We start from the raw sequence: 25,366 nt of genomic DNA on the forward strand, positions 1-25,366 counted from the left end.
AAAACTGAAATGAACTTAAAAGTAAAGGTATTCTTATTTATTCCCTAATTTAAAAATAAAAATAAAATTGGAGTTAGAATTGAATGCACACTAATTTAAGGATTTAAAATACTACTGAAGTTTTGTTGTAATTTTTTTCTCAAAAAAGATATAACAAAACTAGGACATGCAGTGTTCAGATGCAGTTTGAAAGAAATTCAGAGTATTTCATGGAAAATACAGAGTGCACAACTCAAACAGCCTCAGAATGCCCGTACTGCCGACAGCACCACACAATACAAATCATTAAAGTAGCATTAATACCCAGTAGTGTGATAGAAAACAATAGATTAAATACAGAATAATCTGGCAAAACAGAACTGTAGCTTTGATTCTTTTTATCATTCACAGCATCATAACCATCTATAGATAACCATGAATTAACTGAATGTTTTAACACTGGCTCCCGAAGTTTGTCCCCCATGAGAAGTGTGCTTTTCCATCTCACTCACATGTCACCAACATCCGCCACACAAATTTTGGTTTTTTACACACCACCAGACAGCTTGCCCTCCCCACTATTATTCCTGCCTCTACTTCTGAGATATGCCCTACAGTGAACTGGACAACATCCTCCACTTTCAGTCATCTTCTCTTGACATTTTCAATTCTATACCTGCAGCTCAATGCTCTTCCTGAAAGCCACTGCTTTTTTATGTTTATTTTCATATTAAACCACAAGAGATTGTGTTTTATTGATTTTTGTCATGCAGGGATGCCTAATAAATTTTACAACTCTGGCTTTCATGCCTCTGGCTCTGCAGTGGGGTAGACAATTCTCTCTTCTAAGATGGAGCCTTCTGTATATTCTGCGTTGCAGAGACAGATGGTAAAAGATCCTTCCAGATTTTATTATTATTTTTTAATGTATTTACATTACAGCAGTCAAGAAAATATCCAGAGCACCTTACAGGGAGATGTCATGGTGAATACAAAACCAAAAGCTTTTAGAAACTGATATAGAAACCTTACTATCAGCTACACAGGTCTAAGAAGTTTGTTTTCTTCCTTTCTTGTGAAGTTGACCCATTTTTAATTAAGAAACACAATATTATATTCACCGTATTGAGTCTGAAAACTTTAATAGCAGGAAGATGATAAACAAATATTTATAAGATTAGCGTGTCTCAATGTTTCACTAGTAACTGGCCTCTCTTGGATGGACCCTGGACCTGAGTTTTCACCTCACCTGACCGGCGGATCCCCGACTGTCCCCGGGGTGGTTGCTGTCACGGTCCTGGCCCTGCTCAGGCACTGTCTGACTGTGCCCTAGGCAGACCCACTCCCACTGCGACCTCTGCTGCAGCCACCCTCGGCTCCTGGCTTCTCTTCCCTTGGGAGCATCCCCAGCCTCACTGCTCCCTAGCAGCTCTGTAGGATCCTCCGGTGGGTAGTTCAGAGCAGCACACTCCCCTCCAACACTGAAATGCCATGTGAAGGCACTCATCTCTCTATAGCGAACACAAATGGTGCCTACAGAGGGAAGGCACCGTGCTTCACTTTAACTTTTACATCCCAAAAGCATGACTGCCAAGGTCAGCATCTCAGCATAAAATGAATATAAATTTTGAGTCCTCAAGAGCAGCTAGATAAACTATAAGCCATAAGCGTATATTAAAACACATAGCAACAGTTGTCAAATACAAAGAGGGAAAACCACTTTTCAGGAGCTTTTCGTTCTTGCAGACTACATCACCTTTATCTCAATGGGGCCTCCAGCAGTTAACAGTCACCTACATCTGAATCCCATTTAGAGAAATCACTCATTTGCTTAATATAGCAATGCCAAAAGAAACAGCTAAATACTCTTACTGTACTGCAAAACCCGCAACCTGTGTTTCTCTGTTCATTTTACCAGTGGTTCCAAAGAGAGGAGCACCCTGTAATATCCTACTCAAAAGCTGCCATGTGAAGCTCAAGAGTAGCTAGTTTAATCCTCCAGATCAGGCAGTGAATAGTTTATCACAACAGCTTCACATCTGCAACTGCATCAGTAATACTGTCTAAATGAGCAAGGAAAAAATGCAACAGGCAGCGCAGCTGGAACCAGGCAGGTTTTGCTACTGTCTATGCTTTTTGTTCAAGATTAACCTGGGTATTTTCACAAAAACGAGTTAGAGCTAGGTCATCATAGCCAAAATCAACTGAAACCAAAAGGACTCTATTTGAAAAGTCTGCTTAATCTAGCGCATATTCCTGATCAACATAGTGAGAACAAGTTGTTCTTCACAAATCCTCAGAAGACGTAATTGATCAGAGCCTTGAAAACCAGATTATCAAATAATCAAAGCAATTATTCTGTCCAATGTTCCTGATTATGAGATGAAGGACTCGCCCCTCTCCAAATACTACTTTTTTCAATTTCTACATTACTAATGTGTGAGACTTTTGCACAGCACAATCAGTGAAAACTGGCCTTTGATGTCTGTCTGCAGGTTAATCTTGTCTCGTGCTGAATTTATTGGAAGACCTGTAAAGCTAACAGTATTTTCCCAGACAACTGCTTGAAAACTCAGAGTTTTCATTAGCTGCTTAGGACAGACCAAAAAAACCACAGGTCTCATCACTGACCAAAACAGAGGAGGGAGGAAGGGGAAGGAGAAGAGATGCAGAGAAACTGTATTTCTGCAGAATTGCCTGTACCAAGCCGGGAACACTTCACTGCACAAATCTAGCACCCAAAACCACAATAATCATAAATTAATCCCAAACCCAGGCTTTCACAAGGCTCTTACACATTCAGATTCAGTTTTATGACAAGAAATTTACACACCAAATCCATTTTCCCACTAGAAATAGATTGGCGATTGCATGCTGTGCCGGAGGCAAATACGCCAGGGGGTTTGCTGTGTCTCAGATGCTCCAGTCCTAGTTAGCAGCTATGAATTCAGCGGGAGCACGTGGAACAAATACACATCCCCATAATCAGGCTTGCACTGAACTACATGATACGGTTAGCAGCGACATTTTTCATGCTTTACTTACGGAGACAAATTCTCCTGTTCATTTGTAGACTGATGTACTGAGGAAGGTCTTAAAATTTCTTTTAAAAATATCAGCTGCCAAAAGTCTTGTGCTGCAGAATGGCCAGATGAAGCATTTAAGGATATACCTCTTAAATCACTTCTGTAGCTACTGGCAAACTAAAGTTGATATGGAAGTACTACTCATATAAAGCTGCAGGCTTTAGAACGTTCTCACCACAGTATTATTAGGAATGGGAGCTGGAATCGTGTATGTGAAAATATGCTCCCTGCGTACATACTTCCTGGCTGTTATAGGTGACAGGAATATGAATGTTAAAATTATCTATACCATAATTACTGTAATTTGTACTGAATAAAGGTGAAGGCTATAATCACATCCTTGTGTAATAGTATTATAAGGTTTACATACAAATATGTATTAAAAAAATTTCTAATTTCATTTTCTTTCAATATTTATGGAAAGATACATTACTAAAGCTACCAAGGTTCTAGGCTAGAAAGTAAAAATTAAGGTCTGCCATTAGTTTAGGATATATATTTCAAAAACTACTTTCTCAATGCTTTTCTAGACACTTATAATTCTGCCAGAGGTATTTTTTTAATACACATCATACATAGCATTTGCTATTTACAAGCACATCAGTGCTGCAAACAATTTTCATTTTAACCTGTACCCAAATATACAGATTCTGGAAGAAAAAAAAAAAAAAAAAAGGAAAAAAAAAAAGAAGGCTTTTAGATGGCTTATGCATTCTTGGTGTTTGTCCTAAGGCTGCCGTATTAAATTTGTTACTCCTATTAACTTTTTCTGTTGTATAAAACCCAAACTACAGTACATATTCTTGATTACTGAAAAAAAAAAATATCCAAATTTGCTAGTTAATATACAGAAACATGCTTCCAGTCCAGACAAAACACATCAACAAGTTCATCTCTTCACTGGATCAAGTTTTTAAATACAGAAATAAATCTTAAAATATTGTCCTAGACTATGCTTACTTAAGGGTCATGGAATTCCTAGAGGCTGAAAGAACCTGAATTAAGAATCCATATAGAGACAAACCTATACTTTCTAAAATAACGAGCTAACATTTATAGCAAGGTTTGTACCATCATGTTCATTACTATATGCTACACCCTGCTCCCTCTAGTACACGTAACCTGGGATTTTAAATTGCTTCTTGGTCGCAAGAATTTCTAAACATCAATCTCAACAGTCACTGAACTTGGGAAGAGTTTGGGACTTCAGTCACCACAGGATCAAGGTTTTGGCACAAGTATTGCAGGTTTCAGAACTAACTAATTTCAAATACCATCTTAGAAATTTTTATTTACAGTTCCTTACAGCTATAGTGCTTTACTTATAATTGAACACTACAAGCATCCAAATGTCCGGAATTTTGCGTTCGATGTGAACATAATACCTAAATCTTATATATGAATTAAATATACAATTACTGATGCCAGTAAATGAGAAAATCCAATGGTAAAACCAGCAGAGCTTCAGGCTAGCTAGCTCTGATGCAACAAGCTTTTGACTTCTGCTGCCAAAGCATCTCCTGAACTCCAGGAGCTCACTAGTTAGGTGGCAACTGGCTCACCAGCCCTGCAAGCCAAGTACCTCAAAGATACTGCATCCCTATCCTTCTCCCTTTCTAAGCAATCCCAGGAGATTAACACTAATTTTACATTTAATGAAACACTACAGCTGCACAGTTACAAACCAGCATCAGAGCAGCCAGACAGCCAAGATCCCAGCCGAAATGCTGCCCTAAGTGCTCTGCACAAGTCTGCTGCCTTACTGCTCTGTTCCTAGTTTAATTCCTCTATTTGTATTCTTCCTTAGGAAGGAGAACTCTGCATCTCTGGCAAGACTTTAAAAATAATTTAATAATTACATAAATACACAGAAATTGCTTAATTATCCTTGAGACTATCGGGGGGGAAGAATAAAAATCCCCAAGCCCCCACCAACCATGTCTTCAAAGTCAGCACAAAATTGCATTTCTTTATCAATGATCCTGGAGAGAACCTCTTCCAGAATCCAAGGATGGTGTCCTAAAATTAATGGCTTAATCTCAAACTCATCCCCTCACCATTATCTGTGCCAGCACTCAGTGTTGAAGATTTCCTCCACTTATTACTTATAAAGAGCACCAAGTGTAGGGACCACTTAAAAAGAAAATGGAGATCCTTCTGTGGCAGTCACCCAAAAAAGAAGTATGGAGGCAAAAGAAGAGGACAGTGAAATCAGACGGTGGTGGTTACATGAACAGTTCATGCCTCTTCATCAGCACAGAGATGAATTACTCCTAAACAATAAGCACTACCAGAAAAGAGTCTAAACAGAACTTAAGAAAGGATTCAAAAACCTGTCTGTTCTATTTTAGTAGCAGATGTATACACAAAATGTTGGGTGGTTGCAAGCAGCATGGATGGATGGATGAAACAGGAACTGGCTTCACTGAGATACAAAACATTTTTTGTCTCTCTTCTGAGATCCAAAATACTTACAGTAAAAAATGGACAGACTACTTTTGAGTTTCAAAAAACCTGAAATATTTAAAAATATTTTTCAAATAAGATTGCAAACAAATGTTTTGAATTCAAAATATTTTCAAAAGCATTAACGTACTATTTCTGAAAAGCTTGACAAAGATTTTCTACCCTTTGAGTTCCAGGCAATTCTCACAGGTATGCAAAGCAAAGATCAGCCTGTTAACTCCTCCAGTTGACAAGTGCCTCAAGTTCACTCAAACAAAATGATAGTCTGTCAAACAAAGAGATTTCTGATAAGCAGAGGATATCACCTTCAGAAATAGAAAGAAGGAATATATAACACTCATAGACACTGCCAATGACAGCTCTTCCTCCAGAACACTACACTAAAAAAATTAAAAAAAAGGAAACCAGAGAGCATTTTTTCTTAATGGTTATAAAATACAATCCTTACTGTCCAATACTTAATGTACCTGAAAACCTCTGGCAGCTAAACAACAGTTTCTAATCCTAATCCTGACCTCCACAACCCACGACATTGACGTGTTCCCGCAGTATATTGCACACGCTCCATTCCCTGGTGGGAACAGCAGATGGGGGTAGAGGCTGATCACACAGTAACTTTGGCTTGAAGGCTTAAGTTTGTGTAGATGTTCCTGCTGTTTCAGATATGGATATTACGCATCCATTCAGTCATGTAAGATGCAAAAAAACCAGGGGAAGCTGGCTCGATCATGAGCTGAAATTCTTTAAAAATTATAAATAGTCTTTTTGTGCTTTAGCTGGGAAAGATACAAATATATGTTCTTATACATACCTCCATACATCAAATCCAAGTACACAAATTATTACATTCTGTTAAATAAGCTAGAAGCTGATAGCTTTGGCACTCCTGCAGAAATCTTGCCTACACACATAAGTCCTTATCTCCATGAATGAATCTATAAATGCAAGCATACTTTTTAGCTTCTCTTTGGCAGCTCTCCATGGATTTACTAATATTTTAAGTCGAAAATCACTACTAGTAATAAAAATGTCGCAACAGTAGGCATTTCCCTTAACACCATGTAGACATTTTTATGCACACGGAAGGAGGTTTCAAGATCGACAGGGAATTCCATAAGCAGAGCCTACGCCAAAAGCCCCACAAAAGCTGGCTTAGATACCTGGACACAAGTGGGAATCAAGGATTCCCAGATGAAGGAAAGACTTCATAAACCTAGGGTTTGGGTAGGGAAAGACAAATGGACAATTGTTCCTCTCGTCTCTTTTGAAAGAGGGATGAGACAAGAAAGTGTTAAGAAGGGAACACTGGCCAGCACAACAGTGCATCACTCAAATCGGCTGAACTAACACAGATGGGAGAGCGAGCTTTCCCTCACAGCAAGCTGGAGATCAGGAAGGGAAGGTTTTCTGCAGAAACCAGCACTCCGGTTGTATTTCAAAACCATGAACTGATGAGAAAAAGATGAAAAACGAGGGAGGAAAAAGGAGAATGTTACCCTGAAAGTTCTCACTATTAAAAAGCCCATTTGCTCCTATTTCTGACTAATGACAAACAAAAATATATTCATTACAGAGACCACTGCAACTGAAAGCCAAGTATGGCCTTAATTAAAATTCCAAAAATAATAAGAGAGTCATTAACAATCTAGCAGCATACGAAAGCTGAAGCCGGGCAAATGAAAATCATGCAGGCCTAAAAAAATAGGCACTATTCAATTCTTGGTACTTATCTGCCACTGGCACAATCTCACCCTGCTGCAGCTTCTTCAGTCTTTCAAAATTTGCATGTGACACATTTCAATTAGATATTCAGTTGTCAGCAGCCACTTAATTACATTAGAAGAAATGTGCAGGTATATAAAATATATGGCATCTAGTAAGACTGTAAGACAAGAGAGTTTCTTCCAAGAGATTTTTTTTTTTTTTTAAACCTTCCTAATAAATCAGTTTGCCAATACATTCCTTTGGGAATTCAGTGGCAGCAACACGAAATGCAAGATCAGCAAATTATTAAAATACTGATGTAGTAAGTCAGAGCTGAGCAACTAATGAGCTGTAAAGTTCACTTCTAAAAGCAGGACACTCATACATTAAACACGTCCACAGTATTTTTGCTGTTCATTATAAATATTAATTTAGAGTGGGAAGGTGAACTATGCAAAATGAAATTCAACTCTGATGGATTCTGATAACATTGCTTTTAAGGATGAAGTTTCTTTGAAATAACATACAGGAACTAAGGATGCAACTTTGCCAAGTTTGGTATTAAAATGCCTTTTAGCATCACGGTGAATCCCAAATTAGGTCAATGACAGATGAGCAAAAGTAGACAGATGATTTCCAATTTACCAAACAAACTGAACTCCTACTTACGCTGGAAAACTAATCCATAATTACCACAAATCAAGGCTATTTTAAATAAAGGTAAAAAAATATGGGAAGCCATCGATAATTTACATGTATAACAATGTTAATGAATTCCTTCAAAAAAACTAAATACCAAATCTTTACTACAGCGCACGGTATCACGTGTTTCATTCATCACAATGTGTTTTTCTTCTCTGATAAACAAGGACACAGAAGTTTGTAGAAATGCTGAAGAGCAGAAGCAGCCAACTGCCTATTAACTAGATTTCTTCTGCCCACAAACCTGCCATTTCCTTGCGGTACCCTAAGCCTCAAAGCAGGCATGCACACAACACAGCCTGTACTGTGCAAAACAGAAGTAACAACATCAGTGCTGCAAGGGTTTCTGAAACTGTGGTACTTAAGTGACAGTACCTACCTAAAAGCAGTAAGATGAAGTGATCAAATGCTTATCTTGCTTCTGCTGAACTTTAGGGTGCTTTGTACTTAGCAAAGATACACGTACTTGAACCTCACTCAATTTATTGAAGGTTGTTGTGGAGGCTCAATAAAGGCTGGAAGAAGATACTACTAAAGCTGTGGATCTATTGTTCCAGAAAGCAACATGACTACATGTTTCTTCCAAGTATATCAGAAGCTAAACACGTTACTATGCTTTTCCACAGAGTCTCATCTTTATAGAGAAAGTTATATTGGCAAACTTGTAAGACCTGGTATTTGTCACAACTGACAGAAATTGTTGAGAAAGGAACAGATAATTTAATAAAACACACGCCAATGCATTTCCTATGTGGAAATTAGAAATTCATTCATCTGCATAGTTAAACCAGTAATTCTGTTAATGTACTAGATGTGAATCTCAACAAGTTTACCTAAGATGCAGGCACAGAGCAACACAGGCATGTCAATAAGAAACACACTGGCACATTAAACTAGAGAATATATTGACCTTGCAAGCACGACCACAAACAGAGGGAAGAAGCTAAAAGAAAAGCAGCAGAAGAAAACTGCCTATAAAGTGAGTGGTGTAGAGAACGGAAAATATAGAAAAAATCCACAGGAAAAATATTAATAATGAACTAATAATTACAACAAAATTAACTTCAGCTGGGAAGACTCCAGGATGAAGCAAACTATGTACCTTTGCTCTAGACTGGAATTTTTTCTCAATTGTACGCTCTCAGAAGCCGGACTTCATCTTGACCTTGTAACAACACTCTTATGTTCTCACAGTTCTTCAAAACAAATAATAATAACCCCCCACTCCCTCCTGTAACACCAAAAAAAGCCTGAATTTGTACTGTGCATCACAAATGCTTGATTCAAAAAGGTGACATCAATACGCTGCGGCACACGGGACATATTAATAGTGGCTTTGATAACATCAGATTCCTCCTGAATCTGATTACTACATACAAGAAGGAAGCTGATCCCCCTCTGACAGAAGTGTAAAAGCCAAATTCAATTGTTTCCCAACGTACTGTCATGACCAATAACCGACTCTGAAAAAGACTACTCCAACACATTTTCCTAATGGGGGAAGATCAGTCTGCAGAGGGATTCAGTCAGCCCTTTTCTATTTCAACTGAATGACTGCCTAGCTGTTTTTTTCAAGAGCTAGATGTAATTAGGATATTACTGCTGATAGAATATAACTCTAACATCCAAGAAGAAATGGCAATTCATTCAAATAAAAAATATGATACTGATGTTCATTCACAAGTAATATTTTTAAAAGCATTTGTGGAAAAAGCACATTTCAATTTTCCATTCAAAATCTATTTTTACCTTTAAAAAATTTCTGACAATCAGAAAAGATGAACTATTCTTTTTATTTTCTCTTTTTTTTTCTTTTTTTTTTTTTTTTAAAACAAAACAAAACAAAAAACTTTTCCTTAGATATTTGGTGCATGGTAGTTTCAATTTCTGGTTTCACACTGTTTTCTAATGGGAACGATCTTTAGTCCCAAAATCCCTACAAAACACAAATCTACTTATTTTAACCTTTAAAATCCAAGGTCGTTCCATGCTCAATTAGTTTTTAGCTTAAAGAATACATCTATGAACACCAAGAAAGCACTTTCGCACTATTGCATCTCTCTCTTTCTTGGGCATATTAATGGTTTTAATATATTGTCCATGAATATATGGCCCAGGCTTCTCGTGCTAACTCTCAAATCGGAATCATTTCCATTGCTTGAATGATTTATTACTTCTAATATGCAAGGGGACAAGTAGAAAGGAAGAAAAGTGTCAATAATTAAAAGTTAGATGCAGAAACCAAGAACTGTAATTCTACAAATGCTCACTGCAATGAACTAAAGCTCTGTCAGGCACAGCTCCTCATATCCTGAATGCCCAGAGTCTCCAAGGTGGTCAGAAAGATCAATTTTCCATTTTGCAGAAACCTGGAAACCACTATTACAAAAGGGTATCTGTGGAACAACGCTGCTCTTTTAAATGAAGAATTGTCAGGATGACATGATCTGACTGCAAGTATTTTGCAATGAACAAAGCAGCAACCACCAGGGAACAATGCCAGTCAGCAGTAAAGGGAATTAATAGCTAGAGGCAACACATGGAGGCACAGTTTCACTGCAACATCCATCCTGTATCTAGTAGCCTTGGAGTTTTAAACTGCTGAAGGGCTTGCCAATCTTACTAGAAGCATACGGCTGAGAGGAATCGTAGAACACAGCACACTTTGGGTTGGATGGGACATTTAAAGGTCATCTAGTCTAACCTGCCTGCAACAAGCAGGGGCATCTTCAGCGACATCAGGTTGCTCAGAGCCCCGTCCAACCTGACCTTGAATGTTTCCAGGGATGGGACATCTACCACCTCTCTGGGCAACCTGTGCCTGTGTTTCACCACCCGCATTGTAAAAACGTTTTGCTTTGTATCTAGTCTGAATCTGCCCTCTTTCACTTTAAAGCCATTGCCCCTCATCCTATCGCAACAGGCCTTGCCTAAAAGGTTGTCCCCATCTTTCTTACAAGACCCCTTTAGGTGCTGGAAGGCTGCAATCAGGTCTCCCCGGAGCCTTCTCTTCTCCAGGCTCAATAACCCCAACCCTCGCAGCCTGTCTTCAGAGGAGAGGTGCTCCAGCCCCCTGATCATCTTTGTGGCCCTCCTCTGGACCCACTGCAACGGGTCCGTGTCTTCCCTGGGCTTCAGGCTCCAGAGCTGGGGCCAACACTCCAGGCGGAGTCTCACCAGAGCGGAGGAGAAGGGGAGAATGTCCTCCCTTGACCTGCCGGCCACGCTGCTTTTGATGCGGCCCGGGACATGGTTGCCTTTCTGGGCTGTGAGGGAACGTTGCTGGGTCATGTCCAGCTTTTCATGCACCAGTACCCTCCGCCGGGCTGCTCTCAATCCCGTCACCCCAGCCTGCATGGACACTGGGGGCTGCCCCGACCCAGGTGAAGGACCCTGCACTTGGCCTCGTTGAACCTCAGGAGGTTCATCACACAGACCCTCTTCTCGAGCTTGTCCAGGTCGCTCTGGATGGCATCTGGTCCCTCAGGTGTGTCAACCCCACCACTGGTTGGGCTTGGTGTCATCTGCAGACTCGCTGAGGGTGCACCTGATCCCACTGTCTGCGTCATTGAAGAAGATATTAAACAGTACTGGACCCAATATGGACCCATGAGGGACACCTCTTGTCACCAGTCTCCATCTGGACATTAAGCCTTTGACCACTACCCTCTGGATGTGACCATCCAACCAATTCCTCATCCAAATAGTCCACCCATCAAATCCACATCTCTCCAATTTTTAGAGAAGGACGTTTTGAGGGACCATGTTGAAGGCCTTACAGAAGTCCAGAGAGATGACATCCATAGCTCTTACCTTGTGCACTGATGTAGTCACTCCATCACAGAAGACCACTAGGCTGGTCAGGCAGGACCTGCCCTTGGTGAAGCCATGCTGGCAATCTCAAATCACGCCCCTTTTTGAGTAAACACCTTTCAAAAAAAACTTTTCAAGTCTCTACCTCCACCCTTTTCAGCAAAAGTAGTTTTACCAAAACTTACCTCTGGGTACTTCAGCTTTAAGGTTTTATGCATTTCTCGAAAACGACTGTACCGCCTGAACACCGTCCAGGTCTCATCCAGGACTGTTATCTATATCACACAATACAAAAAGAAGAAACAAAAGTAAAGCCACACAACAGTAAAAACCATGCAGGATACAAGGTTATCATATTAATAAGGGCAATTCTCAGTTCCTTTAAATCTACTAGCTTTTGTAAGTTTACTTATAAAATTAATTTTTCTGTCATTACAGTGGCAGAATTGTGCTTAATAAGAAGCACCGATTGCAAAGCAAGAAAACCTGAACGCATTTATTCCTTATTCCAGAGTGGTTTAACAAGGCTATAAAGACATTAAAATATCCCCAATCCCAAATCATTCCTTGGTGCAGCATTCCTCTCAGCATTACAGTCAGTGGGTGTTCCACTAATGAATGCACAACCGTAGCGTGGCCTCTCTAGACATTCAGAGAAATGTACAGTCTCACATACATATACGCACACATATACACAATTAATAAATACGCATTCCTCAGAAAAAGAGCTCATAACCACATAGAACAGGGTTCCAATTTGTAGGGTAAAAAATTATATATGCCAGCTTTCAGTAGAAGACATTCCTTTAAAAGAGTCTTGGTCTGTGTCATCAATATGTTTATGAACATCCCATTTATAAAGGAAGTCTCGTTAAAATCTACAGAATTACTTACTCCTGTGAATAAAGAGCATAGCAAAAGGAGTGAAGGGGGAGGGCAAGCCAACCTTACCACCAGTTATTCACAAAATCCTCCCTGGAACTGAGGAATCAACAAAAATTTCAGGGGGCAAAAATTTTCACTGAAATTAGGTGCAATGAAAGAAATCAGTAAGTGGGTCATAAAAGTACTGTGACTGGGGACTTTGATTTTACAACCAAATCTTTCTGTTGCTCTAGTGGTCCAAGGCTACCAAGAAGCAATGCTGCAGGTAGAATAAGCATGTCTAGCAGAGCTGGACAAAGCCAGCTGGCATTGCCTAAACCTGGGAAGACCACTGCTTTTTTAATTTAACAGGCCTAATGTGTGACACTACCTCTGCCTAGCTACGATTTTATGCACAAAGATCAAAAATAAGCATTTTCATAAAACACAATTTATGAAGGCACAGGCTTTTTAATCTTAAAGTGACTTCGAATTATCAAGTAGTTCCCTCGCTACTGTGCATATGAGAAAGTTATGGAGATAAAGAAAGTTGCAATGGAGCAGAATAACCAAGTCGGAGGAAAACAAACCCGAGTAACAAAGCCAGAGGGAACCAACACCCAAGCACCACTGTTGACAGCTGCTACCCCATGCTCACAACAGACTCCCCTCTGGCCCACCCTTCTCCACCCCACTGCCTCTGCTGCTGTATACAACAGGGAAACTGGGTGAAGTGTTTTAGAAACCAAAAAATACTGTGTCTTATGACATCAGGAAACAGGTTTTGGGGTTGGTTTTTTTCCTATTTTTTAACCTCTGTTTTTAACTAAAAGATGTAAGTAAACAAGACTGGCCTTCTCAAAGCTTTTCACAAACATTAAAACATAGGTTCTTCTACCACATCTCCACAATGCAAATTCATTATTTCTGATAAAATTCATCTTTCATGTCACCAATAAGCTTGACTACTATTAGGACACCTACATGATGGACTGTATCCATGCAATAAGTTGTTAACAGTGTCTAACTTTAAAAATCAGGTGAATGGATTTAAAATGAATAGGCAGGTTTAACTAAAAATGTAACTTCAGGAATACGCATACTACACTGATCTCAACCAATTAACCATTTTGTTCTGAACATTTACTTTAAAGGGCTTTGCGATTTCAGTTAAACATTAGAGCACAATGGATAATCATAAAATAAAGGTGTTACTCATTCGTGCTTTCTTTTTGCTTTAATTCTGCATTTTAATCTCTCCGAGTCAGGAAATTTTGCTGTGATAATTTCATACGTACATGATCTTTATTTAAAAGTGATCTCTTTTTTTCCCTAGGGTTTTCCGCAGAAGCGTGCCTTCAGGGGAGCAACTAGCACAAGGCATCCAGGACTCCGCCAGCTACACAGCCTGGGGAAGAGCATGTATGTCAGCTTGCCAGCGATGTTGTTGGCAGTGCATCTGACAGCTGTCTAGGTGATATGGCGGGACCAACCATACTCAAAATTGCCTGCAGCCGATTATTTATTAGCTTTCTTCTACAAACTTTAATGAACAACTTGTTAGAGACAGACAAGAAGAAGAGCAAAGCCACGTATCTGTGCTGCCTAAGAACTGAAAGATTTTCTCTAGAGCATTCTCTGGCAGCTTGGATTGACCCGACTCAGTCCCTGTTACCCTCTGTTTACTTTCCTAATTCTTGCAATTAGACTAGCAGGTAATGCATTGCAAAATTTTATTGTTGCTACTGCTATTATTGATGGAAAATGAATTTCAAGGCTAAACAAAATCTTAACTGGTCCCCAAAGCTCAGCAATAATGTTGTTAGGCCAGACAGGATAAAACTCCACTCCTAAAGAGGAGAATTACAGTGCACCTGGCATAGCAACAGCATGTCTAGATCAGGGCGTTTTACTCCTACAGCTGATCCAACAAGTTTCAGCTGGCATTTTTTTCCCTCATTTAAAAAAGCTATATGATAGACTATATACTCCTGAAGTATGCGATGGGGATATATGCACATCTTTTTTACAGTGAAAAATAAAGCAAATTTGAAAAGCCCTTTAATTTTCACTTGTAATTTGCTAATATAGTAGAGAAAAATATTTTCTAAACTAAAAAAAAAACCAAACACATGCTTGAGTAAATCTGTAATACAGATTTTCAAAATATTCTTATCTGGGCAATTATGTGACCCCAGACTTGCCTCAGAATTATGGGGGTGGTGAGGTTGTGGTGGTGGTGGTTTGTTTTGGGTTTTTTGGTTTGTTGTTGGGTTTTTTTGTTTGTTTTTTCATTCAGTGCACCATTTCCTACGTAAAACCTAGAAATTTGAAAGGCGATACTGCAGTCCTGTCTCCTTCTCATGGTGACTGACAAAATAAACCACGTCACAGAATTTTTTCCCCTTCTGCCCCACGCAAATAGAAGTAAAACCTGGGAGAGGGAATATTCCACCTGATTCTGAAGCAATTAAAAAACCACCAGAAAATGGCCACCTTACTTATCTGGGCTGGATAAACTGTCTACAGTCATGGCGAAAATTCCTATTTCTCAAAATGGACCTACTTGAAAGTGTTCCTCACGTTGTCTATGACTACAGCATCTAAAAATCTAAAGGTTGCCTAAAAATTTCTTGCAACCTTTTTTTGTTTATTATTGATGGTATTAATCTGATAGAGTTAAGGGAAGACTGGGCTTTTTCTTTTTTCTAATTTAGGTACATATGGGGCATGCATCATTTTCTTTAAGAGCTAGGTATCAATGAGCACTGCTGCTTTACTCCAATTCTGCAACAGTTCACTGATCTCAGAAAGAAACTTAAGACTAGAAACATGGACATTTGAGAAGACCCACCACAGCATTTGGCTGAACAGAACTGCAACTGGACTGGGAGAAAAACACTGCTTTGGGGTGCACCTGCCCAGATCTCCTACAGGGAACTCATCAGAGATGACTGAAAGGTTTTGAAACGCAAGAAAAAGCCAGTTTTGAAAGAATATCAAACAGGATAAATAAAATAAGCGAACTTGGAACAACTAGGGGAAGCTGAATAAAAATGTGAAAGTTTATCTAAAACGCTCCCTCTTTCCCTGTCAGAGGATCCCTTGCAGGGTTGTGCTTGATTCCAGGCTTTGCTTCCATCACCTGCTCTTGGGAGACCCTGTGTGCTTTTATGTGAGCTGGGGTTCCTCCTCCCCTGCTGCCTGGCTGCTCCTTTTGCTGTCCATAGGTACTACCCGCAACCACAGGTATTGTCTGTAAAAGATGCCAACTGTCTTAGCGATGCAAAAGCTCTTCCCACACACTGTTTCTAGCATGGCCTTGTGAGTATTCTGTGTATCACAACAGCATGAAAGGAAGGGGAGAATACAAGAATAGTTTACTGGTATTCTAATTCAGCTTTAGCATAAATATGTTTAGACCTGACTAAGTTACTACTTTATTGTCTTTAAAAACAATGTAAAACTGTCGCTTAAAATGGAAGATTTTTGGAAATTTATCTATTCATACTGAATACTTAACAGCAGACCAGCACAAACAGCTCCACGACATCTCTTGCTGCAAAAGCAGAGGGTGCTATCTTAACTCTAATAAATATGGATTTGTTTCTATTTTGAATTGCCTCCAATAGGTTCTCATGAGACTCAATCAACATGCTAAAGTAGGATCTGTATCCAGTGGAAGAACCTGAGCGGACACACCATTTTGCTGGCCCATTCCCAAATGTTATATATGTCTCAATGGACAAACCTGCACTAAAAGAAAATATTTTTGGATGCTATGTTACTGTTGAAAGACTTACGAACTCACCATGATGCTGCCAAGAAAAGTGGAACTCTCCCTCTTTTGGCATATAAAGAAAATAATCTTTACTATTGCATGTCACAAGAAGAAATTTATGTACTTGTTCCATATAGAAATTAATTGTATTTGTTCCTCTGTACAGCAATATGCCAGGATTTAACTACAAACCCAATGACTAGAAACATCTGCTGAAGAAAACAATTCTGAGACCTCTAGAATTCAAAAGTTTGTGGAGTGTCTTACAATTCAACTCAATTGTCCCTTGACCCTTTGTCAGATCTCAAAGTGCTGTTACATGCGAACAGGTCAGTTACCCATTTTCCCAAGAGCAAGAGGAACCTTGGTGAAGAAAGCTTATTTGGGATCTAGCAAAGGAATCAAGATTAACACCAGCCCTTCCCCAAGACTGACATGTATTCTGGTACAAGGTTATCTGAAAATAAACTTGAACTAAGTAAAGTGAGGCTGAAATTAGGAATTATTTCCACAACTGACACTGTATACTGATGCATCAGGAAGGGATGAAAAAAACACGTACATGTTTTCTCCTCCCTGCCCTGCCTTCCTGTTTTCCTGATTTTTAAGAAAGAAAGAGAGAAAAAAAATCACTCTTCCACGTGTTCTGATTTCCCAAGAATAACAGTAGCAGCTGCTGAAGATTAATACAGATCAAAGTAGAGCTGGGAGCTCTGCAGGGGCAAGGTTTAAAATAGAAAAGTTTGTGAAAGGCCTGTGGATTGTAGCTTGCAGACAAATCCTGACCACAGCAAAAGTAGCCCACTGTGACATACAGAGACCTGAAAGTAAAGGAAAAAACAAACAGTTGATCGATCTGTGTAGGGGAATGACTATAAGAAACATCCCAAAGACTGCCAAACCAAGGTCCATAGCAACTTCGGTAAATATATTTAGTGCTTTAAGGAAGCTGACAGCAATGGAATAAAATTATTAGTGATAGCCCATTCCCTACCCCATATGTCATCCATTTCTTTGAAGTTCATCAAAGCAGTTATTTAAGCAGCAGTTTCTCTCAAAGGCAGACTAGAGGTGGCACAGGACAGAGACAAAAGATTGTACCGGCAAGTACGACAGAATAGAACAGCCATTCCATACACACTGCTCTTAGCTACAGCATCCATTCATTCCATACCATTACTGAGGGTAGGTCACAAGTCTGCTCCTCACAGAAACAAAACACAAGCAACAGAACTGTTGGAGCCTAGTTGCATCTGCATTGGCTTCTCTTCTTGATATATCCTCCTGTTCCTTCCTGGTTACAAACCCCACTCCCCTTCTAACATTTTTCTTTTACTACATTTCCTTCCAGGTAAGTCCAAGTCTTCCTGCAAATACTTACTGCCCCTTCCTCCTAAGATTTTGCAGATGATTACATGGGTTAGAGATTAAGGGAAAAGAAATGCACCAACTTACTAAAAAGAGAAAACACATTTTTACTTTATCTACCTTCCTTAACCATTAGCCAGTTCAGTAAATTCCATGTGCTGAAAACAGATGGTGAATAGAACAGTCCTTGGGGAAGTTTCTTATGTGCTTACTCTTCTCTCAGCATCTCTTTGGCTCTGGGCTTTCACTGGCCCCAGAAAATCCAAAGTTCAAAAGGCAAAAGGAAGTATTACATCCACAAATTGTGCAGTATGATTTAAGATGAAAATTTAATTAACACAAAGAGAGCTAAGGTTACCCATCTTAAGAAAAGCCTTTGTAAAAGAGAATGTGAGCACAGTTCAAAAATGGTTCTTCACACTATGAGAGCAGGTCACTCCTCCAACTTGCACCAGCTAACAAAGCATCTGGCAGTACATTCAGTGAAGAAGGCTGCCAGTTCTGTCTCTGATGCCATGTACATCAGTTATGCTGCATGTCCACATGCACTGAGAGCACATTTCCAATTAGACTTCACATTTTGCTTTGAAAAAACACTGGCTTCATACCAGAGGAAACATAATGAATATGCATTTTTTTTCCAGCATTTCTGCGCAGAAGAGCAATGGAGGAAGCCACTAGAACAGAGGGGAAATGGATAACAGTTTGGAGAAGCACGACCTTGGAAATGCAGGGTGGAAACAATCAGAACAACAAAGACAGACTGAAAGGAATCAAAGCCTTTGTTGCAGATATGTGAAAAATACCTATAATTATGCTTTCATTAGTACAGGTAAACATTTCAAGTCCAATCATTTTCTATACCTGACACACACATCTCAAAAAAGCTCTTTCCTATAACTATTCTACATTTAATCTTCACCTCTGCAACACCTTCAACTGGATTATTTGACAACGGATCTGGAACTGCTCACTCCAAGAGTCGGACCACCAACCTCCTGTGTACAATTGATCCACTTTGAAAATACCTGTCTTTACAGTGTCCTGTATTGTGCATGCCTTCTCACAACCTCTCTTATTTAACTGATTAACCAAGGCCACTTGGACAACAGAAAAAGAACCAACAATTGCACTTGTGGAACAAAACCTACATTTCATTGGAATTAGTAAGGTGATTTCTGGAATCTCCAGATTCTCAGGTGCGTTTCCAGCTGCTGTTTCTATCTTCACTAACTGTGATGCTGTCACAGTGAACACTGACAGTTGGACAGAGCAAACTAGGAACTATTTGGTCTTATACAAAAGGTATTTTTCTATTGTTACGACCATGCTACTGTTGTATAAATGTACAAAATATACAGAGAACCCAAACAATGTGAAGCAACGGAAAAGCACTTACCTTTATTTCAAACTCATAGTGTTCATCCTTTCCCTGCCCACACAGGACATAGCGTGGAATACTAATTTTAATAGGGTCCTTTAGGTCATCTGGATTTGCTCCCAGTGAACGACAGACCATCCGCTTTCGTGTGCATACCAAATAGGGAGAACAAAGGAAAACCAAAATCACTACATAAGGAAAAAAAACAAAAACAACTTCACTAAAAATGAGAAAGTGTTCTTGGCCAGAAGAGCAGACAAAAAGAGCATGGAGGAGGCAGAAATTATTTCTAAAATGAAGGAATTATTTGAAAACAAAGTGGATCTCCTTTTATAAGCAAGCCCTAGCATTCTGTTATGCATGGAAAAAATTAAGCTGAAGTGTCTTCAAAAATATTATTTTCTCTTTGAAAAGGCATTTTCAGCTTAGATATAAAAACAAAGGAAAGCAGATTTTATATCAATTCTCTTAAAAAAAAAGTAAATTAATCAAGCCTTCACAGTCAGCCATACTTTTTGTATATCTTCATAAAACAAACCTGTTTACAATATTATGCAAAGCTGCAAGGGATCTAGGCAATTCAGAAAGCTCTTAGACTTTAAAAATTCAAACTCATTTATAATTAAGTAAGGTACAGATAACATAGCAATCCACTGTCAGAACAGTTTCCTATTATTTTCTTTAAATTCTGACTAATTAACCGATAACTATGATAAATTTGCAGGGTCGGGACACAATGATCTAAAAAGTTATTTGTAATGAGAGCACAATCCTCTGACCAGATGAAATCTGTAATTCTGATGTCAAATATAAAATATTTTTGCAACTGAAAAGATTAATGCTTTGCAGTGACTGTGCTCAAAAGTATCATAAGCATTTACAGTGAATAAAGTACAGAAAATGCCTTTTAGGAAGTCCTCCCCTTCTTCAATTGAACATATCTGGTCTGAAAACTTAATGAACTTGTACTTTAAAAAAAAGTATAACAGCACCATGACAAATGTAAATTAGCAGTAACAAAAAAAGATTGAAAAGCTACCATTTTAAAGTTGGGACCATGTCAAGTATTTTTATTTAGTGACCCTATTCATCACTTGATCCATAACTGTACTCTCAACATTCATTTTCAGTCCTTTAGCAACTACCACAAGACATGTTGCTTGGTCAAAATTCGTCAGTCCTGACCAACGTATCTCCAAATGTGAAAATGGCTCGCACTTCTGCTCACAGACACTTGGTTTCTTTGTAGCAACTCCTGGTGACTTCCAGTACACATTCCTATTCTCCAGCTCCTACTGGAGAAAAGTTTGAAACTCATTCACAAAAGCCTCTCTGAAAGCTGCCTCTTACAGAGGTTTCTGGCATCCTCATCTGGCTCTAGAGAAGGGGAGGTTGTTATTTCATTACGAGTCAACTATAAACACCGATGTCATTTCCCTTAACATTAGCATTAAGAGTAGTGAAAAAGAAAATACAAAGAAAGTGAATTTTATTTCCAATTAACTGACTTTATCTAGATGGTGTTTCCCATAAACTTTTTTTTTTTTTTTGTGAAAGTGTAAAAAATGTTTGTGTTTGAATGGGGAAATATTTTTAGTGACATTTGTTTACACAACAAAGATTTTCTCCTCTCTATTTTACCCTTCTTTCACTTCTCCCCACATTACTGGTTCTTCAACTACAGCTTATTTCTGCAGTGTAGAAGTGTAAGCAATTTTTCCTTGGGGGAAAGAGGAGCTCACTGCCTTGACAACAATATAATCTGTTTTAAAACAACAATAAAACCATAAAGCCACTCTCAAAACCACCTCTCTCAACATGTAATTTATTGGTAATTTTCATATAACTATTACAAACAGCTAATAGAGAGGAAAATAATCTCAAATTATTTTGAAAGCGTTGTGAAAAATATACCCTAATACATTAAATAATGCTTTGATATTCATAAACATCAATCACTATTCTACGTTTAATTTACAGTAGAATAAAAGACATTGCTTTGAAGTAATTTTTCCATAAAAGCACAGAATATTTGAGTTAGATTTGAAAACAAACACAGAAGAGCAAAACCATGTTATTGGGAACACACGTACAGATTTAACTTTAGGGTACAATCTGCAAAGGAATTAGTTGCAGAAATTACTTTCCTTTAACAGCCTTGATTAAGAGTCCTCCCAGATAGTGCCACTCAAAGTTGACGTTCAGCAAGGCTCAGAAGAAACGCCTTGGGGATGTCAACGAAGGAGCCACTCCTGAACTGAACTGAGACAAGGTTATGTCCAACTCATAGCTACCCTGTTTACTACACGTTCCATGAGATATTTGAGTGTACTTTTTTTGTTAAAAACAAAAAACATACCTCAAAATAACATGACACATGTTGCTCATCTTTGGTCTTCCTCAAGATACTAGAAAGTTTTGTCATGATAAAAGAAAGACCATAATTCTCTATGCAAACCAGTGTTCATCCTTCCAGAGATAATTTCCTCGTCCAATGCAAGTTATTTCTTTTTAAATCCCACGTGATTTATATTATCATGTTTTAACATATGGTAAGAACAAATGGAAAATGTTCTTACACTAGTAGAGAGACTAGTCTAACTCTGTCTAGTAGAAGATTGCACCTCTACTGGCAATATGCTTACAGAATTTAGAATTTCAGATTAGATACCACTGTTTTTTCTGCCAAGGGCCATCTTCCTCAAACAAGGCAGATGGCACATTCAAGCAACAGGATTCAAAAGGTATTCAGCTCCCTCTACAAGGGAAGAAACAAGAGATGGGAGACAACAGCTTATTTATTACTTGAACATCTGATGGGGTAACAGGTAAAGAATAACCTTGTACTAAGCTGAAGGCAAGCACCAATTAATGGAAATGTTTTCCTAACGTTCAACAGTTCCATTATTTCTTGGAATGTAATATTAAAGAGACTGTAAGGGATGCAGTCTCACAGTATCAACAACCCCATTAGTAAGCAAGCAGAAAAAGAGGAAATCAGGCCACACTACATGGAGAGAACCCTACAGTTAAACTTACTCCATCTGTCAGGCTAACTATCCATTTAACAGCATGAAAAACATGTATGCAGATGATAAACCCCAAACCACGTGTCTCACCACAGGTATAGGAGCATGACAAAAGGTTGAAATGCTATTTAAAGTACAACCAACTTCTGTTTACACCCTTGAACCAGGCTCATTTTCACATCACATTTTCCTTAAACGCTCACATCAAGGGAATATAAAGACTGTGGTGGAGGAGTACAAGTTAACTATTTGGTCAAAATAAATCAGAATGACAAAGCCATGCGTTGCTTCCCTGCAAGAAAAGGAAGGGCAAAGGAAATTTTAAAAGAGTATTGGATGTTCTCTGCATTGATCTTGTTCTCTTTCACTAGCCTACACTCTCCTAACCCTAGGCAAAGGGGGCAAGTCCAGGAGAAAAGAGGTATGGCAAATCCATCAATCCATGGTAACTCAGCCAACAGACTTAGAATAAGCCAAACACAATTGCTTTTGCACTTGTGATGAATTCTAATGCAGGAATGCAATAATCCTTAAATGAAAAACTCTGAAGCAGAAAAGAATTGTCAATGCTTTTCTTCCCAAAATTGCAAGTATAAAAGCTGTAAAATTCCTTAGTATTAAGAGCATACAGTGAATTGAAAATTAAAAAAAAAAAAAAAAAAAAAAAGTGGTATCAAGGGCATGAAATAAATGAGAAGCATGAAAAACAAAGACACTCGGAAAGATTAAGGAAAAGGCAATCAAGGAGGAATGGAGAAGACATTAATGAAGACAGATAGTAGATGGAGGGAGCCAGAAAACACAGCCAAAATGGAAATCGGAAGACACAGCTGTAATTACAGTTCTGATCCACCCAACATTAATTTCCTCACTTTCCCAAGGAAATGTATCTACAGCATATCACAGACCCCCAAAAAGCAAGCAGTCAAGTAATAAAAAATCATTTTATCAAAAAGGATTTTATCAATATTCATTAGCGTCTTATTTTGAATGTATCTAAACGTATTTGGATTTCAACACCTAGTCAGATGCATAATAAGCCAAATGGCTTCTTCACTTGAACTGAATGTTAATTTCCAGATTTCCAAAGGAATATGCAAACTTCTTTGAAGAACTGATGGAATGACTGTCAGTTGAGTATTTATTTCTTTTTCACAGTATTTAGAAAAACCAGTTCCTGAATCAGATCCAGCCTTGCTCCTTCTAGAAAACACAAGTTCAATTTTTGTGAAATCCTCTTTGTCTGGCAAAACTACACATCGGATATCATTCAAACTGTACAACTGAAGGCTGTCAAATTGTGATTGCTGGCACGAAGCATCCACAAAGTTAGGTGTGGGATAGAAGACATTATTTTCCTTTAAGAGACCTATATGAGTAGTTGTAAGAACAAGAACTCTGTACACAGCTTGATTAGCACAATCTACTTTCACTGAGGCATACAGTAGTACATGAATGTCACCTAATGAAGGTTTAATACTTCCCATATTTTCATGAAGCAAGTAAACCAGATCAGCCAATTCAGTTCTAAATTTACAGGACAACCGCAGTCCATTTGAAAAAACCAAGTCATTTACTTCTGATGTCCAGTCAAGTGAAATCTGCATCAAATTGTCTTTCAAGAGCTGGTGATATAAATAAACAGCATCATCCGTTGTTGAAATCAAAACGCTTATTAGGTCATGACAAATTCTTTGAGTGAAATGTTTGTTATAGGTAAATATTGTGAGTAAACCATCTTCAGCAGAACACAGAAGACTAATATTCTGTCCAGCAAAGCCAACTTGAATCTCCTCTACAGTGATGATGGGAACCTCATGAAACATTGCCAAGGAACTCTGGCAGATGTCTTGTTTGACTGATGAAACAACAACATATAGAACAGAGCTGAACAAAAGCAAGCAAGCAGGTTGTGGATCAGGTTTTCTGCAATTGCAAACAGTGAGCCAATATATACCTTTCAACTCCTCCATTCTAATACAAATTTGAGGTAGGGCACAGGTCAAAAATTCCAGCAGTTTTTCCAGAGAACAGACCTGAAGCTTCAAAAAGAGTTCAGGAAAATGCACAAATTTCTGTCTTAACACAAGACTGCTTTCCAGCTCTTCATCTTTACAACAGCATGCAAATCCTTCAGAGGGCTTTCTCGCATAGGCGTCAGAGACTTCTGTGCTTACACGCATCATGATAGACTCTTGCACAGGGGATTCAGGCTGAACAACATTTTCAGTACGAGCTTTGGCATCATCTGTAGAGTGGGACATGTCTCTATTCATATCTGACTTGAATACATTTACTTGCAAGTTTCTTATAAGTGGCAGATCTTTTATTAATGATACTGCTTGTGCACACCTCTCACTTCTGCCACACAGACTTCCCAACTCCTTGATTTGTTTTGAAACCACAGTACTTTTGAGCAGCTGACTACTGGTATCTTTGCAAAGGCAGGAAAGCTTACTGAAAAGATATCCCAAACCAGAGGTGTGTCCTGGTCTCGCATCAAAATGAGAAGATACTGACTTAAAAGAAATCGAATCAGAGGCCTTTTGTGTTGGAAGCTGAGAATTACTAGACTGGTCTTTGATTGTCGGTTGCACTGTCTTAGTTGGGCTGTTTTCTTTACAAGTTACTATTTCAGAACACACATTAGACTGAGAAAAGAGAAGGCACGATATGCTGTTAGAGCCAGCCTGCTCATTTGCACCCATTAAGGATCCTACAGGAGACAGCTGTTTCAAGTGGGAACAATCTGATTCAGTTCTTGAGCTGTCGCAATCCGGATAAGTAATTATTTTATCATCAAAATGATTGAAATTTTCAACGTTGCAGAGCGAATAAGCCACATCATTTAAGTCATGACTTTGTAAAGAAGTAGATAACGCATTCTGATAAGGAACAGTCTTACTTTGTAAAGTATTAATATTTTTAGACTGAATTAAGCTACTTTCAATGTCACAATGACAGGCAAAGCTCTCCTGTTCTGAATTACTCCTTTCATTCTCAAATGCCTTCACTGATGTAAAAGGGGAGGAGATTCTTCCAGAACTGGGAAATAAATCCCACATCTCTGTATATGGCTTCCATCTCTTATGGTTTCTTGCTCCTGTATTTTCTCCACACAACTCAGAAGCACAATTGCCATCTTTAGACATAAATGGAAAGCCATAATGTGGCTGCCACTGTTGACTTTTCT

At 38.7% G+C, this 25,366-nt stretch overlaps 1 protein-coding gene across 6 annotated transcripts in view; it reads right to left on the reverse strand.

Annotated features, from left to right (window-relative positions):
* The window catches only part of KIF16B (kinesin family member 16B), a 142,559-nt gene that overhangs the window by 27,977 nt on the left and 89,216 nt on the right, over positions 1 to 25,366 (reverse strand). For 3 of the 6 annotated variants that reach the window (XM_037405676.1, XM_037405678.1, XM_037405677.1), the window contains 2 exons: positions 19,163 to 19,285; positions 11,936 to 12,025 (listed from right to left, as the gene is read on the reverse strand). In XM_037405676.1, the coding sequence (XP_037261573.1) occupies positions 11,936 to 12,025; positions 19,163 to 19,285 (213 nt within the window). Of the gene's footprint in view, positions 1 to 11,935; positions 12,026 to 19,162; positions 19,333 to 20,952; positions 25,365 to 25,366 lie in introns of those variants that run through there. The other 3 variants (XM_037405680.1, XM_037405675.1, XM_037405679.1) reach the window with 3 other exon arrangements.

This window comes from Falco rusticolus, chromosome 12 (genome assembly GCF_015220075.1).
Source record: "Falco rusticolus isolate bFalRus1 chromosome 12, bFalRus1.pri, whole genome shotgun sequence".
NCBI lineage: Eukaryota > Metazoa > Chordata > Aves > Falconiformes > Falconidae > Falco > Falco rusticolus.